This window comes from Chamaea fasciata, unplaced genomic scaffold (assembly GCF_029207755.1).
Source record: "Chamaea fasciata isolate MVZ Bird 193981 ecotype frontalis unplaced genomic scaffold, bChaFas1.0.hap1 SCAF_2, whole genome shotgun sequence".
NCBI lineage: Eukaryota > Metazoa > Chordata > Aves > Passeriformes > Sylviidae > Chamaea > Chamaea fasciata.
In genome coordinates this window covers 84,915,966-84,932,799 of record NW_027094087.1, presented here as the reverse complement: position 1 = coordinate 84,932,799, position 16,834 = coordinate 84,915,966, and the positions used below count along the sequence as shown (strand labels likewise).

General features: G+C 38.2%; 1 protein-coding gene across 12 annotated transcripts in view; it reads left to right on the top strand.

The window, feature by feature from the left end:
• Positions 1-16,834, top strand: part of INPP4A (inositol polyphosphate-4-phosphatase type I A) — a 113,491-nt gene that overhangs the window by 68,971 nt on the left and 27,686 nt on the right. For 9 of the 12 annotated variants that reach the window (XM_066176561.1, XM_066176558.1, XM_066176556.1 and 6 more), the window contains 13 exons: positions 736-780; positions 2,167-2,285; positions 2,402-2,518; positions 3,525-3,604; positions 4,033-4,144; positions 5,094-5,184; positions 5,886-6,033; positions 8,878-9,008; positions 9,369-9,473; positions 10,268-10,376; positions 12,019-12,036; positions 14,511-14,694; positions 16,200-16,418. In XM_066176561.1, the coding sequence (XP_066032658.1) occupies positions 736-780; positions 2,167-2,285; positions 2,402-2,518; positions 3,525-3,604; positions 4,033-4,144; positions 5,094-5,184; positions 5,886-6,033; positions 8,878-9,008; positions 9,369-9,473; positions 10,268-10,376; positions 12,019-12,036; positions 14,511-14,694; positions 16,200-16,418 (1,478 nt within the window). The remainder of the gene's footprint in view (positions 1-735; positions 781-2,166; positions 2,286-2,401; positions 2,519-3,524; positions 3,605-4,032; positions 4,145-5,093; positions 5,185-5,885; positions 6,034-8,877; positions 9,009-9,368; positions 9,474-10,267; positions 10,377-12,018; positions 12,037-14,510; positions 14,695-16,199; positions 16,419-16,834) is intronic. The other 3 variants (XM_066176562.1, XM_066176559.1, XM_066176557.1) reach the window with 1 other exon arrangement.

Genomic DNA, 16,834 nt, shown 5'->3' with positions numbered 1-16,834 from the left:
CTCGAAGATTTAGATCTGTCTGATAATCTGGAGGTTATGAGATAAAGGAATTATGCTAAAAAATTCTAAAAATCTTGAATTTGCTACTTTTAAAATAGACAAAGCCTTGAAATCAGAGAGGGATTAAAAATTAGGTTAGATTTTGTGTAGTTATGTTTATCACTCAAAAAAAAGCAATGGGGGAGAAAATAATGTCACAGTCTAGGAAGAGTCTTGGCAACCCCCTTATTTGACATTGTATAAAATTTTCAAGAGAGTTCAGGGAGTTGAGGCTTGTCTCCTTTATCTTTTCCTGGTTATTAAATTAGGATTCTAACTCTCATAGGCTTTCTTTCATTAGTGAGAGAGACAGGTACATTTAAATTTTGTCCTATTAGCTACCACAGATTTAATAATTCGGTGTTAATAGTGGCTCAGGCTTTAATCCTGTTGTTTTCTATTGAGATTAAGCATTTAATATTCCCATATTGCATATAATCTTATAGAGATTTACATATTTTAATATGTTTTATAAACTGAGATCATCCCAGGTTTTCAAATTATTATTAGATACCAAGGATTACCAGATAAATGTAACAGTCAATTTATGATAACAGTCATGGCTCACTGAATTAATGAAAAATATTTTTAGTATAAAATGTAATTTTTTTCTCTATGTGATTGCAACTTCAGGAAAGAATTCACATGGCAGTGATGTGAAATGGCTAATCTTGTGTTAATTTTTCTGATTTACAGGAAACATTCAGGATCCAGATGAGCCGATTTTAGAGTTCAGTTTAGGTAGGCTTAGTGATTTTTATGCTAGTTTTGATAATGCATGCTGTTGAATATATTTAATAATTTATATGTGGGGTTTTGTAAATGTTGAAGTGCATTTCATGTAGTAAGGTTTGCAACTTTGCTCTGATTTTTATGGAGATGTGGTACAGTTTTTGTGCTACTTGTACAGTATGATGATGATGATTATTATCATTAAATGTTTACTTTGTTTACATGAAGACACAGTGAAACTGCCTTCACTCTCAGTAAATGAGCAGTTCAGGTCTTCAAGTAAACTGAAGATTTGCTGGAAACACCATTTTAGGGCAGAATGTTTTCTAAGAATTGCGAATTACACGTAACTTCTTCCCTGGGGTCTTTGCTGTCAAGTGATAATACAAGATGCAGAAGTGACCTGAATTCTGAGATAGTTGAATTTGGACAAGAAGCTTGTGCATTGACTCACCTCGCTTGAAGAATAAGTGAAAAATGTTTTCTTCATGAAAATTCAGTCCACATTTTCAACTGCAGGAGGTTTTCTTGGCTTGATGGTGGACTAGTATTTGGAAGGTTATGCTCTTAACAATGTGCTGATGAAAAATTAGAAAAAATTCTCAGCTGTGTGCAATTGTGTTTCGAATAATAATCTTAAGCATTCTCAGAGTTGAATAAGGTAGTTCAATTATTTTTTAATCTAAATTATTTTTTATCTAAAAATATCTAGAATTACAAAGTTGTGTAGCTAAATTTCAGAATTTACTTCCTGCGCGTAGCTGTAGCAGAGTTGGACCATACTGTAGTTATCTGTATCTAGCTAGATAGAATTTGGCTCTGAAGTTTAATGTAATTGTGTGGAGTAAGTCATTGAAATTTTTGGAAACTGTTTCCTACTCTTCATAGTCCTTCCCCAGGAGTTAAACTCACAGTAACATTTTAGAGGAAATAAATTGCTGTCATCTTACACTTACAAGCTGGTTTTCCTCAGAAGCGCTGCTTGATCAATGTCCAGGCACTTCTTTTGGTTCTCCCTGGGCAAATGACATTTGATAATGGGCTTAATGGAGCGTGACTTCGAATCAAATGCAGCCGCGCTCATGAGATTCCCAGGGGAAAGCCTATGCATGTGGGCTGTTAGAATGAGCTTACCAGGGAGTGGATGGGCATGTATTAGAAGAGAACAAGTTTAAATTGCAGCTCTAGAGCTTGGTGCCAGCCTGAGCTAATTGCATGTTTAATGTTTGCATGCACAAAGGTGAGTGATACCTGTTTTTATAGTGTAATGATAGAATCAATATTAAGCTCTTTGTGATTTGATTTCTCAGGGTATATAATGTGGTTTTATAAAAATGTGTAGCAATATGAAAAAGATCCTGAATCTAAATTTGTTTATCTGTTGCATACCTAAAGCTTGCAGTGAGCTGCTAACCCCATCGCTAGATCGAAAACCAAATAGTTTCGTAGCAGTGAGTGTAACTACACCTCCCCAGGCATTCTGGACGAAGCATGCACAGACAGAAATTATTGAGGTAAGTGCTGAGGTACTTCTAGATTAGATTTAAAATTTGAGCTAAACACAGGAATCACTTCTTCCCTAACAAATATCACCTTACATTAACTTTTAGCTTTTTGTTTATGATTACAGGGAACAAGCAATCCTATCTTTCTAAGCAGCATTGCCTTTTTCCAAGACTCTCTTATCAATCAAATGACACAAATCAAACTCTCCGTGTATGACGTCAAAGATAGATCTCAGGGAACAGTAAGTTTTCTTTATTCTGTTGCCTGCCTAGTCAGTGTGGAGCAAGGAAAATGAGAGGCAAAGAGATAAAATTAGTAACACCTGGGGAAGAAAACCAAGGGATAGCAGCACTGATCATGCAGAAAACAAAATGGGTGGGGAAAGGAGGAACAGATGAGATTGCCATGGCAGAGTGAGAAGCATCACCAGTTTTCTCAAATGAGTCTTGTCTGCAGCAAGTTTGGAAACCATGGATTCAAACTAAAAAGGTCCTGTCACTTGTGCTTTTACATTGTGGACATCTTAAGGGAACTAGATAATGAATAGGATCCAACATCCCTCACCAAGGCTTCTAGCCTGTGCCAAAATGCCATAATGAAACTGTCCTTTCGAACAGAGCACCTAAATTCGGGGAATCACCCTGCCCTGATACATTAAATTTTGTTTAGGAGTAAAGTTTGTTTCTTAACTGAAAAAACTTTAAGTGTCAGTGCTCCCGTATTGCTACTTGGATCTGTGGGCAATACAGGCCATTTATTCTGTTGTCCAGAATACTGTTTCAGGCCCAGTGTGTCTGCTCTTCCATGGCTTCTTCAGGGGCAGCAGAGCTGTCCTTCTCTGTTGAGTGCTTCATGGGGAAGCTCTAGGCAAAAATGAATACCTCCAGAGGAAGTAAGTTCTTCAGGAGAAGGCAAATTTGGGTCAAGGATGCAGCCTGAGCCCTGTTCAGTGATTGCTTTCAATGTTCCTGTATTGCTTGGCCTAAGCTCAAATATACTGAGGTGCCTCCACATATATCGTAGAGAAACAAAAATGCATACTGTTCTCCAGTAGAAGAAAAAACTTTTATAAGTTATCAAATATATTGAGTTTTAAGATATTTTAATTAGTTATATATGGCATGTTTAGTTATGGTTTTGCTCTTGGACTTTTATGCATAATAATTGTATTTTGCACTTCAATGCTGTAGTCAAAACCTTTGCTCACTGTAAAGGTAAATACAATTCTGGAACTCACCTTCTTTCAGATGTATTTGTTGGGTTCTGGGACGTTCACTGTAAAGGATCTTCTTCAGGAGAAGTACCACAGGTTGCACATAACACTAAGGTTTGTAATATTTTCCTTCTTTTAAGTGTTAATTCTTCAAAACATGCTTAAGATGTGACGAAAACCTCTTATTTCATGCCTGAGTTGAAAATGGAGTTCATTAAACTCTCTTGTTTTGAAATCAAGTATATTCTGATTATCAAAATGTGTGAATACACGCATTTCTTCTCATTGTCACGTTACCCTCAAATGTATAAGCTGAGCTTAGAGCACTACCTAAGCTGCCTTCAATTCCATCCTTATGGAATAAGGGGAGTGTTCTTCTATTGAAATAACGCATTTTAAAATTATTTCAAATGAAATAATTTGAAAAGCTTCCTATTTAAAATGTTCTTTAAATTTGAAGATTAATAGCCTTTTATAAGTGTTTCCTTGTTGATGAACAGGTCCTCCTCCAAAAAAATCTCAACGCAGAGTATTTGTTGCAGGTCGGCTGAAAGTGACCGTGTTGGTAACATCACAGTTATTGGATGGCAGATGGAGGAAAAATCTGACCAAAGGCCTCCAGTCACAAGGTCACCTGATACAATTAATGGAAGGGTGAGTATGAGCATTGTACCAAATTCAGAAGAATGCAGATTTATTGCCAGCATTGAAATAAGCCAGGTTGACATGTCCCATCAACTTTCCTGTCTGTCTTGATATTTAGTAGTGCTTTACATTTTCAAAATACTGTAAGGTGATGAAGCCATTTTGAGTTTTGCAGAGTTCTTGGTGCTCATGTGTGGGAGCACCCACAGGAGTTAAAAGTCTTGGGAGAAAATTTTAATTTGAAATGATTAAGCTTTAGCATCAAGTACTCATGTTCTTCATTGGAAGAAGCTTGTGGTACTGTTCATTGGTGCATTTAGTGCATGGATAACCAGTTTCAGAGACATTTGGTATTTCATTTCACATTGTGAACTGGAAGGTACCATTGAGCAAAACTGTAATGAGGATGCTAGGGAATTCCCAGAATTATAGTAAAACTGAAGAGGTTACTGGACTACTGGATTTTTTTTTTTCCTGATCCCCAAATAATTGTTAGAGAGCAGATTTTTGAAACACTTTATCAGCCGAGACATATATTTAATTCTGCAAATCTTGTGGTTTGAGTATCTTGGTGATCATTGAACTCCTATATGTGTATTATATTCACAGTGTGCATTAGAACCCCTTTTTATCCTCCAGATCTATTCATGCCTATTGATGCAGTATCTTCTGTAAGGACTCTGCAGCTGTGCTAGCATAAGTAGTTGAAAGGCTGGATGAAAATTTTTGTGGCCTTTTGAACTGTGCAGTAGAAGTAAATAGGAATGCTTAGGATTTATTATTCTAGCCTGCAATATTTTTTGTCCACAGTAAAAATATTTGAAATATTTATTTAAAGCATGTGTGGAGTTGAATATTTTTTTGAAGTCTCTCTGTTAGGTCATCACTGCATATTGCTTGGGCACTGAGGTTTCGTTTTTTACTATTTCTGGTTTCTCTTGTTTTTGTTTTTGTTCAGACTGTGTTGCCAGTTGATGAAAGTTTAACAGAATCCTTAGGAATCAGATCCAAATATGCTTCATTGCGGAAGGATGCACTACTGAAATCTGGTAAGGGCTGTAACAAGTAAGATTTAGGTATCAGTAAAAGCTAATCTCTCCCTGTGTGCCTGTGGCCCCAGGGCATTTCAGCAGATGTTTCATTTGAATAGGAACAGGCTGCTGATTGAGCAGTCCTTTGAGGGTCATACCAGAATAAATCATTTTATCATATGAACTATTCTGTATTGTAAAAACAGCAGAAGCAGACTTTTGCCATTAAGTTGACTGTAATGTAACATTTTCCATACAATTTCATAGCCTGTTCCTAAGCAATTGTTACAGGGTGAGGAGAAGGAGAGAGAAAAGCAAGTTGCTTTAAACAAAGAATCTTGCAGAAAGGTTAGTTTTCTAGCAAATGATTGCATGAGAGGAGAATGCACAGTATGTAGACCAAAAAAAAAAAAAAGAAAAAAAAAAGAAAAAAAAAAAAGAAAAAAAAAGGCATTTTAAAAGGTGAATATGTATTTCATTTAATTTCCTTAGCAGTGTAATAAGTCATTTTTAGTGGAGGTTTTCCTGCAAACAGTTGAAGAATGGTCATGGGAGAACAACCATGCTTTCAAAAGGTAGACTGATGCCTAGTTAAACCAGGTCTTTACAGCAGGTGTTTCAGCATGTTAGTGAACTGAAGCCATTTACTTCAAGAAAGTACACTTTGTACACTTTTAAGTCAAACCCTAGGCTTAAATAATATGATTTTAATTCTTTAGTGTTTGGTGGTGCCATTTGCCGAATGTATCGTTTCCCAACCACTGATGGAAACCACTTGAGAATCCTGGAGCAGATGGCAGAGAGCATCCTGTCACTGCACATCCCTAGACAATTTGTGAAGCTCCTTCTAGAAGAAGATGCAGCAAGGTGAGTTCTGGGATGGTTTACACGTGCGGTAATATAGCAGTGATGTAATTGTTATTAAGTTACAAAGACATAAATATATCTGTGTTAATGTACTGACTACTCAGTGAGATAAGAAATGTTTTTGAGAGTCAGGAGAGTAGTTTTGAATGGAAAACAAAACAGAATAAAGGCAAGTAAAATGAAACACTGTAGTACAGTAATGACATTGCCTCATTTTAGGAGGTGGGAGGGAGAAGGAAATCTGTTGAGCATTTTGTAGGTTTATTCTGAATTTGCTTCTATTTGAAGCAGTTAATTCTCTTCCAGGCAACATAATCCTTTGGTGTTTCTTCCCTATGTTTTTAGGCTGTGATTTGCAAATCTAATGGTTCATGTATTCCTTATAAAGGCCAAGATTGGAATGTTAAAGAATTTTAGCTGTGATTTTGAGTACTGGGCTTTTATTTTGACTGTGTTTGAATCCCATCCTACAGACCTTAACTAAGTCTGACCTTAATTAAAACTAACTAGTGCTCTCATTACTGTATAATAGGACATTTTAGTTCCTTTGGGATATTGTGAAATAAAATCATGGCTAAATCCATTCGTTGTAGGTATTTTCATATTTTGTGGAAATTATAAACTCTCACAGGAAGATGGCAGAGACTTTTTGTAATGCATGGGAAAACTAATTCAGTTGCTGAACTTCACATTGATTCTTTTTTCTGATGTTGTGTTTTTAGTGATGTGCACTTAGATTCTAGAAATTGAATGCTGTATTTTGTTCAGCTGTCCTACTAGAACCTTGATGTAGCAGGTTAGGGGTATGCTATTGCACATTTAGTCATGGGTTGTTTTTTTATTTTGTATCTTGGTTTCTCTACAGCTTTTCTCACAGTAGGTTTAAAAGCACCTATTCATTATGAGGTACAGCCATAATAATAAAGAGTTGGCAAGCTTATCCATAAGGTGGCATGTATGATGGATGCAGGTTAAGGACTTGAAGATAAGGAGAATTTAGGGTGAATGTGCAAAAAGATGTGTCTTTCTTTAACGCTGTAGACAGTGAAGTTTGAGGCCTTGGCCATGAAATGTGACTGTTCAGAGGCTCTTGCTAAAATCATGCAGAGATCGGTGGATGCCTGTTGTAAACAGGTACAGGTTAATAACAGTGCAGGTGATTGTTAATATGACCTTGTATACGTACTCTGGGTGGTGTGGCTCAAAGGTAAATAGGCCTTTGTGTAATTACTGAGAAAGACTCCCTTGTCTCTGTTCAGTTGAGGTGACCCTCAATAATGTGCACAATCACACTTTGTATTCATAGTCACTCAGATTTGACCAAGTGCCCTGTTCTCCATTCTCAGTGCTGCAGCCCAGAGGAATGACAGCTACACAAGCACAGCTGTTTCTGTCTTCACATCCTGGTGTCCTTTAAAATGTCCTTGGACATCCTTCTGTCTCTTAGATAAAACTCTTCTGGGCCAGAGCCGTTTGAAAAGAAACATCTCACTGTGGGGTGTGATATTTTGACTGCCTCATTATTTATGGCATACATCTTCCTTGCTGTCTTGGCTCTATGGGACAAACAAACTTGAAGAGTTAAGCTGTGCATTTTCTTCAGGAAGACCAGGGAACAGATGCATAGCTGGTTTTGAGCAGGGAGTTTGATGAGGTAATTGTAATAGCATCTTATGCAGAAAGCAGGTTTTAAGATGAAACTGGAAGTGTCTTTATCTAGGTCACTGATAAATATACTTTACGCCATTGCCTGTTGGCAAATCAATCTGATGCTTTTCTTGGAAATTTAGTTCTTTTTGGTAATATCCTAAGTACTGTGGAGTGGGAATTGCTCTGTGAAATGCTGTCTTAAATTATACACAGACAATTGGTTAAAACTATGGAATTAGGGATATTGAGAGAACTGCAAAAAGAACTGCTGAATGCTTTTGACAGATGATTGTTCTGCCTTTTCTGGGGTAACATGCTGTTGAATTGTGTCTGGTGTTGACTTGTTTACTTTTTCCCCTTCTTCTTTTATTCCAAATGATACGCTAATCCAAGAAGACAGTAATACAAACGTGACATGAAATACACTGAGTATTTTCTCAGCAGCACTGCTGGGGAGCAATATGTAACTCAAGATTGCCGTGTGTGACCGGAAACTTGGCAGTCAGGGTACAAGGGAAAAGCCAGGGGTTTTCCTGTTCATATCTGGGGATGTCCAGTCCTCCTTTATTCTACCCTGGGTGCCCAAAACCCTGGATCTCAGATGAAGGTTTTATTGGCTCATCTTCAGTCTCTCCAAACCCTTTATGCTTACACTTTTTAGGCTTTCCCTGGCCTTGCAAACTTGCATACCTTACCAGTGAATATACTACTTGTACCTAACATTAGATAGGTGCTAATATCCCTCTTAACCTCTGTCACAGTTCTTAGTTAGTTTAAGAGCCACCACAGTTCAGTAAAGTGTCCTTAAAAGGTCCTCATTGTCCCAAATCACCTGACATGATGACAGTTCCCATCATTTACCAATCCTTATATAGTTTGAGAGCTCCTGCAGAAAGGTGGGAAACTCTGCTTATGACCAACATCTGAGGCTGCTGGGGGGAGTAGAGTGTATTCTGCCTGTGAGGAAGCAATTTACCTCAGAGTAGTGCTTAACCTATGCTCTGAGATGTGCTTTGGGATGTGTGGGAAGCTTTTCCAGTCTGGTGAGTAGCTCAGACACGGTAAATTGAGAGTGTCTCAGCTGAGGATAGTGCTCCATTGATACTATGTGAAACTCATTCTTGGTCAAGTGGACAATGGACATAAACACTTCTCTTTCCCTCCCTCCCACTCCATTTTCTTCTGTTTTCCCAGGGTTTGTGAACTAGAAGAATTGGGAGAACTGTCTCCTTGTTGGGAAAGCCTTCGTCGACAAATAGTTACACAGTACCAAACAATTATTTTAACTTACCAGGAAAATCTAACTGACCTGCACCAGTATAAAGGTGATTTTTTTTTTTTAATATAAAAAAGTGATTCTTCTCTACCAGGATTGTTAGTGCTCCTCAGAAACTGGGAACCCAGAATGTTTTATGATGAGTAAACAATGCTATTATATTTCTTTATTAATATTTATTGTGAGTTTGCTTATTACCTGGGAATATTTGTCTGTTCTATTCATTCTCTTATCTTACTCTGGAAGCAGAGGACAAATGTGAATAGTAACAGAAAGATTTTGTTTGGTTTTTTCTTTTTAATTTTCTCTACTTTACTTTCAGCACATAGCAAATGATGAACGAAGTTTCTTGAATGTTTTAGCACAGGCACAAGGAGAAGGGTTTTATGCTTACTTTTGTCTTACTCAGGTCCTTCATTTAAGGCCAGTAGCTTGAAAGCTGATAAAAAATTGGAATTTGTTCCTACAAATCTGCATATACAGAGGATGAGAGTCCAGGATGATGGAGGATCAGGTATTAGTTTCTCTTTCTTCACTTATCCTGTTATTTTTCTCTCCACTTTTTTTTTATTTCCATCCTCAACCGTATTACAGCCAAGTTTCTACAAACTACTGTAGTAGTGCTACTTGGCATTTTTGTAGCACCTTGTATTCTCAGACTCCAAGTCTCTTTGCAAAAGAAGAGATGTAAGTATAATTATTGCTGTTCTATAGGTGGCAAAACTAAGTTCTGGAATTAACTGAACTCTAGGTGGCACAAGTTAGCCTTTTTGCTAGGGTTGGGTTAACTTGCTGTGTCCCTTCCAGGCACTTTGAATTGCAGTAGAGTAAAAAAGGTTCTGACTGTTGTTTCTTGTTAAACCTGTGTGCTTTTTACTCCAGAATCAACATGCATGGTTGTGCAAAATCACATTTTTTCACATCAAGCTTGTTTCATCATAAATAACCTGGGTTTTCCCTTCTTTTAACAGTAATCTCCTGTGATCATGGACACACACTTGTCGCACGTGTCCATGTGAGGGATTCCAGTAATTGCAAGCTTTGTATACAGACCAGTGTTCAAGACTTGTTTTTCACTGTCAATCTTCTAGATTAGGAAACAGAGGACCTGCATTCGTATATTGGTCTTTCACCTGAAAAGTGTTTGATGTATTTCCAGGGCCTCTAGAACAAAACTCAGTTTTCCTTGTCCTTCAAACTATGGCAAAGTTTTCCAGGAATTACTTTCAGAAAAGTTTTTGAACTTACGCAATTGTTTGTGTTAAAGATGACAAGTCTTCATTTGTAAGTCCTTTTTGTCCATCCCAGATCAGAACTACGACATAGTCACCATAGGAGCACCAGCAGCTCATTGTCAAGGCTTTAAATCAGGTGGCCTGCGGAAAAAGCTGCATAAATTTGAAGAGGCAAAGAAACAGTAAGTAGAAATATTATTGTGTCAGCTGTTGTTGTGCCTTTTCCTCTCGGTCCATGCTCAGTTATTTGGAAAACCATTCCATTCTGGTTTTATTTCATTCAATAGTGCTACTATACAATGTTTTGTATTGAAGATTTTTCTGTGGATTTTTTTTTCCAAAGAAGGAGAGGGAAAACAGTTTCCTCCTTATGTTACTGTATTTATTTGTTTACTGACAGCTTCTTTCTAAGAGTCTTTTTATGAAAACTTTAATTTTTCTGAATACTTGTTGATTCATTTAATTTAGCTATTTTTTTTATGTGTTGAGTTTGGGTTCTGCCTCACTGTGGGTCAGAACATTTGTCTCCTGAATCTCCTCAGCTGCACTACATCATGCTTCAATCCATTATTTTCAGGAGACTTTCACCCCTCTCATAGCTTCAAGGTCCTGTTGCTGAGCTCTCTTTAGTAGGAGCGTGCTGTGCCCCATTGGTAAATTCCTTGTTGACAAAATGGGTTTAGTTCTGAAACTGTTGCTGGAGGCCTTCCTGCATTGCCTAAAGGTTTATGCACAGGTTGGGCTTCTGAATTTTGTCCCTGCCTTACCGGCGGGATACTTGACCCCCATGGTCCTGTCTGCAGGGACTGCCAAGTGACCTCTGTAGAAGTGTGGATATATGAACTAGAGGAAGGTGCAGAAGCTGGGAAGATCACATTTGCTGACATAGCACCCACTCCAGCTCCCAGAGAAGGGAGAGTGCTGCAGGATCTGCATTGCTTCTGCTACTGTATGGAGCATTTAAGGCACAAGAGCAGCAGGACAACGAGTTGTTGTAGTCAGGGAAAAGGAGACCTTGATAATGCCCTTCTGAACAAAGGATTAGTAGGATTTGGAGCTGATAGGAGGAGGGAATGATGTGGGAATCAACTGCAGAATTAGTTTTGGCAATAGAGAAATGAATAGCAGCATCTCATGAATGTCAGTCAGATATGTACTGAGAAAAAGACAGGTGCAAAAATACCTAGTGTAATTATCCTGGCTGACAGAGTGCACTAGGATAGGACTAGACGAAACTGTAAACTTGGGAACACTGGTATGTCAGGCTCACCCTTTCTGTTCTTTTGATACCACTATTCTTTTTGAAATAACCTCCTTCTGTCAGCCGAGCCACTGAAGTGGTTCTTACTCCTGCAATAGCTAATTTCCCATGTGGATTTGTTCTTTTCCCCCTCACCCAATAATTAAGTTGATTGGAGAGTTTAATTTCTATGCAGTACTTTTCCTCTAAGCTTTTCAGAACTGTTCCTTCTGGGTCCATGAAAACTGCAGGTTCAACATTTGATGAGCAGCTTTCATTTTAAGTACATCTATGTTATCAAAAAACCCAGTATAGTAGAACTGAGATCCATCTCCTCAGTTTCATTGTTACATTCAGTTCCTTCTTTCATTGGCATAACTGTGCTTGGTGCATTCACAGCATTTCCCCAGATCAGCTCATAGTCATCTGGCAATCTGTGGGTTTTTTGCTTTACAAGTTTATGTACCCACCTTTTTAAAAAAGTGACTCAAATAAGTTATTTCCCCAATCATACTTTGTTTTGTTTCTGCTTTTGGTATTTGCTAACAATCTGCTAATTTTATTTTGGTTTTTTGTTTTTGTAGCAGTTATGAGGAGTGTTGGTGAGTTTTCTGTTTCTGAGAGTTATATAGAGGGTTTCTGTTCTCTGGGTTGTTTTATTTTCCTTTTGTTTGGCAAAGATCTGGTGTGTTTTAAAGTGTGCAGGGCTTCTTAATGTCATGCATCATGGCATCCCTAATTGTGCTCTAAGTAATTGTAGCTGCTTTGTAGAACATGGTGTGTGAATGAATTTCATTTCATCTGCAATGTTTGTTTGCAATGAACAGCTAGCTTCCTGGCTCTCTCTGATCATAAGAAGTTGAAAAACTGAAAATCAGAACACAAGGATTTTATTTATTTTCCTTTGTTATTTACAATGAAAATTACCTGGAATGAGAAACTTTCCTGCCAGTGATGGGAGACAATTAAGATAATTTTATGTATTTAAAAAACCTTAATAGTGACAGATTTGGCATGGTGTATATTTTTGTAATCCATGTCTTTATTTAAATATTTTCACATAATATTTTTCCTCATTTTGTGGTGTTCAGTGCTGTCAAAAGCAGACATTACTGGATGGTTCAAAAATGCAGCAGTTCTGCTCTAAATTACTCTTATTAAGGTTGAACCCCAAATTCACTGAGCGTTTAAGTCTGTGTTACAGTTTGCTGGTATAATACAGTGAGAGCTGTTCATTTGAAAAAGCATTTGCAGGTTGGAAAGTAAGTATATGTGAACTTTACACCCTAATTTTTCCCCCCAGTCATCCTACCAAACGTTTATGATTAAAAATAGAATAATTCTAAATCCAGTCTCAGTATGCTGCATGGCCTTTTCTGCCAACTATGTCTTTATGCATGTTAACCACACTGTCGTGGCAAGAAATTGCTCAGAGGAATTGTCACTAAGATCACTGGTCACTGGAAGGCACAAGTCAAGTACAGGGAAAGCCCTAAAAGCTGAGATTAATTTGCTGTCTGGCACAGCAGTACTGGGGAGTGGTTGTTCTCTGCCCCACTGGGGTAGGTGACCAGAGCACAAACAAGGAAACTCTTTCAAGAATCACTTTTGAGTTACATCCTTTGAAAACAAATCCCTCATTTTTCTTTTGTAATGGAACTCAGGCAGACGCTGGCATTAGGCTTCTCCCTTGCCTTAATATCTGTTAAGGGACAAGAATTGGAATTGTGGCCTGATTTTGAAGTGTGCCCCATGCAACCCTCATGTCCTACGTCACAGATGCACTGCAGAATTAACAGCGTTGCTCTAAGGGTAGCAGAGGAATTCACACTCCTTGGAGGTTGTGATCTGGGGTAACCATGCCTGAAAAAGAAACTCCTCTCCGTGCAACCTCTCAGCATGGCTGTCTCCATTTAACAGTGCTGAGATTGGTGCAAACAGTAAGTTCTTCTGTGCTGTTGCTATGCTGAAGCCATTCATGACTGAAAAAAAAAATAAAATTAGGATAATACACAATTGGTGTCCCCTCATGCTTGATGCCATGTCGTGAATAGGCATCACACTTGGCACAGCTGGAGATGATGTAAAGGCCTGGTCTTCGGGTACCTTTCCTACTGGGAAGGAATAACCCAGCATTTTGCTTGACAAAGGGAGTAGTGGTCAGTTGGTTCCAAATAATTAACTAAGAGCACAGCTTCAGCTTTGAGTAATTTTCTAAGTTATAAGGCAGCTTTTGTGAATGTCTCTTTCCAGGTGGGATGGAATTATCCTTTGCTAGTGCTGTTCTTTCTCCAGCAGTTGTAGATCATCTGTCTTGGATTGGATAAGCACGTCTGTAGATATCTAAACTTAAAAGGGCACAAACAGTTCTCCGCTGTCAAATAAGCAGTCTTAGTGTAGCTGCATTATCCTCATATAAAGATATGTTTGTCCCTAGTTTAGTATATTAAGTGTGTGCTAACTACACGAAGAACAGTGTCCTTGGATTAGTCTGAAGATGCATGTTGATTTTTCACGTATCATAAAATAGCTTTTGCTGGTGTAACTTCATTCTGGTCTGCAATAGAGGAAATTGTATGCTAGCAGAAGGACTTTTTTGTTAATACCACACTGTTTGCATTATGGATCTGGGTGGCATTTCTGTGCTAGAAGGAACACAAATTTTCTTTTCATGATGTTGGTAGTACGTGATAAAACATGTTTGTAAACAAGGCCTCAGTGAAGTATCTGTGCCTTAAGGAAAGGGAGAATGGAGCAAGATGTCTCTGCAAACAGTGGTTCTGTATCTGATGGCAAAATCTGTCACCCACATTCTCCTCAGCAAAACTGTCCCTCTGGTGTAGAAACTCTGCCCACAGAGTATTAGAGATTAGTAAATCTGCATCTGAATGCTTTTAGCAAAGGCAGAGAAACCTCTAGGATCATGTTCCTGCTGTGCAATTGCCCACTGAACTTTCACTGTTGATCACTAGTTTAGGTAAATTTTTGTTGTCTGCCATTAATTCCCCAGCATGCCACTGTAATGTGTGTACCTCTAGATCAATTTCCCCCCCTAAAATCAGTCTTTCTTTTTCAGCACTTCAACAAGTTCCCAGTCTATAATATACATCCCACAGGACATCGTGAGAGCAAAGGAAATTATTGCACAAATCAACACGCTGAAAACGCAAGTCAGTTACTATGCAGAGAGGCTCTCAAGAGCTGCCAAGGATAGATCAGCTAATGGCCTTGAAAGAACACTTGCCATCCTAGCAGATAAGGTAGGAGAATAATTCATTTCCCTGCCGAAGCCCAGTGTATTGTTTGTTCTTTCTGTACCTTTAGCAGGCTTTCTTGAAACGTCTGTTTTACCTTTTTCAGTAGTGTGTTGTAACATGCATAGACCTAAAAAAAAAAAAATAATAAAAAAAAAAATATATATATAAGCCTCTAAAAGTTCTGGTTTTATTTACATTGTCTCCTACTTTTGACATTCTTGCTTCACCTCCTTTTGAAAGTGCAGTAGAGAGCAATGTCCTCTGGTTCCCTCTATTCATTCATCACATTGCAATAATGTGCATTCTTCACTTTCTTTTATATCCTTTTCTCCATAACCACCTGGGATTTTTTTAATGTTCTGAGTCATCTATCAAGCAGCAGCAACTGTGTGAAAGTTATTGAAACAATTCTGTATTTTTCCACTGGTGAAATAAGGAACAATGGTGACGAAGCCTTTGCTTGAATTATAGTGATGTAAACCAGTGATTTCTTGATGTGTGCTAACGAAAAACAGACTGGACCCACAGCTGAACACAATCTTACAGGGAGAAAAAACCCAAATACAGTTTTACTGACCTCTTCTGTCCTTGAAGGAGATCTGAAGGTTCTAAACACCAGTAGTGGCCAATCAGCTTGCTGTAAGTTCTCCCAGTGGAAGAGAGGTGCACACAACTTCGTATAACGGGACCTCATGTAAATGTATTATTTATTATAATATTCATTCCAAATTAGTACAGTGTACAAGTGATCTGTGGCATTTTCTACAACTGGATTATGTGTATATATAACATATTAATGTCTTGTTTGTTTTTTTTAGTAGACACAAGGCCACGTAGTTTTCATCTTCGTATGGCTTACAGAAATCCTTTAATACAACACAGCTAAATAAGGCAGGGAACAAATTGCATTGATTAGTGGGTTATACCTTCAGCCCTCCTCTTAAGCCTTGTTATGATTTTGGACAGGAGGATTGGGATGAGGCCTGATCCTTCTGGTGTGGCAACTGTTGTGTGGGGTATAAAAATCATTTAATATGGAATATAGTGAGTTGGAAGGGACTAATCAGGATCGTCCTGGTCCTGCACTCCCAGACTCACTCCATGTGCCCAAGAGCGTTGTCCAAACACTTCTTGAACTCTTTCAGGCTTGGTGCTGTGACCACTTCCCTGGGAAGCTTCCTGGACATTCCAGTGCTCAAACACTGCACATATGTCTGCACCTTGTTCTAAGCTGAAGTGCAAATAAAGATGAATCACACATTCCTTAGTGATATTTTAAACAATTGCAAATCTAATATAGTAGTACAGACTTTGGAAATGTATCATTTCTGTTTCAGGATCCTATACTCTTTTTTAAGGTCATTCTGTAAAGGTATTCAAAAGGCACCTTAAAACAATAGTTTCTCTTACAGAATACTATTTTTTTTTTCTTTCTTAAAAATATACAGTGTAGATTGTATATGCAATTCTGAAAAGTTTTCAAAATGTTGGCTTTTATTGTTTTTTAGACCCGGCAACTTGTCACAGTCTGTGACTGCAAGCTGTTGGCAAATTCCATACATGGACTGAATGCTGCAAGGCCAGACTATATAGCTTCAAAAGCATCTCCAACCTCTGGAGAAGGGGAACAAGTGATGCTGAGGAATGATCAAGATACACTTGTGGCCAGATGGACAGGAAGAAACAGCCGATCTTCTCTGCAGGTGGACTGGCATGAAGAAGAATGGGTATGTTCGCATAGTGGAGTGTTGAATCCTTTGTTCTTTTTACTTTCTTTTTTAATGAACTCTGTGGCTGCTCACCAGATATGCATAGGATGAGTTTGTAGGAGGTACTGGTCAGCTAGCAAAGATGTCTCTATCCTGCAGGAGGGTACTCCTTGGCATGGGTAAAGCAAGCAGGCTTTAATAAATATTTTTGAGTCTCCTAAAGGGTGGAAATTGTTACAGTAGGTGCATAACACTTTTAACGTGTGGTCCAAGGGAAAGTAAATAGCTTTTAAAGTGAAAAACTGACCATGCTATACCAGGCTTTTGCATTCTCCCAAATAAAGTGAATTTTGTGGGTGCTAGCTACGCAATTTAGCTTTTCTCTTACAAAATTGCTCCTGTAACCAGTTAGAACTTGCAGTCAATCACTGTTT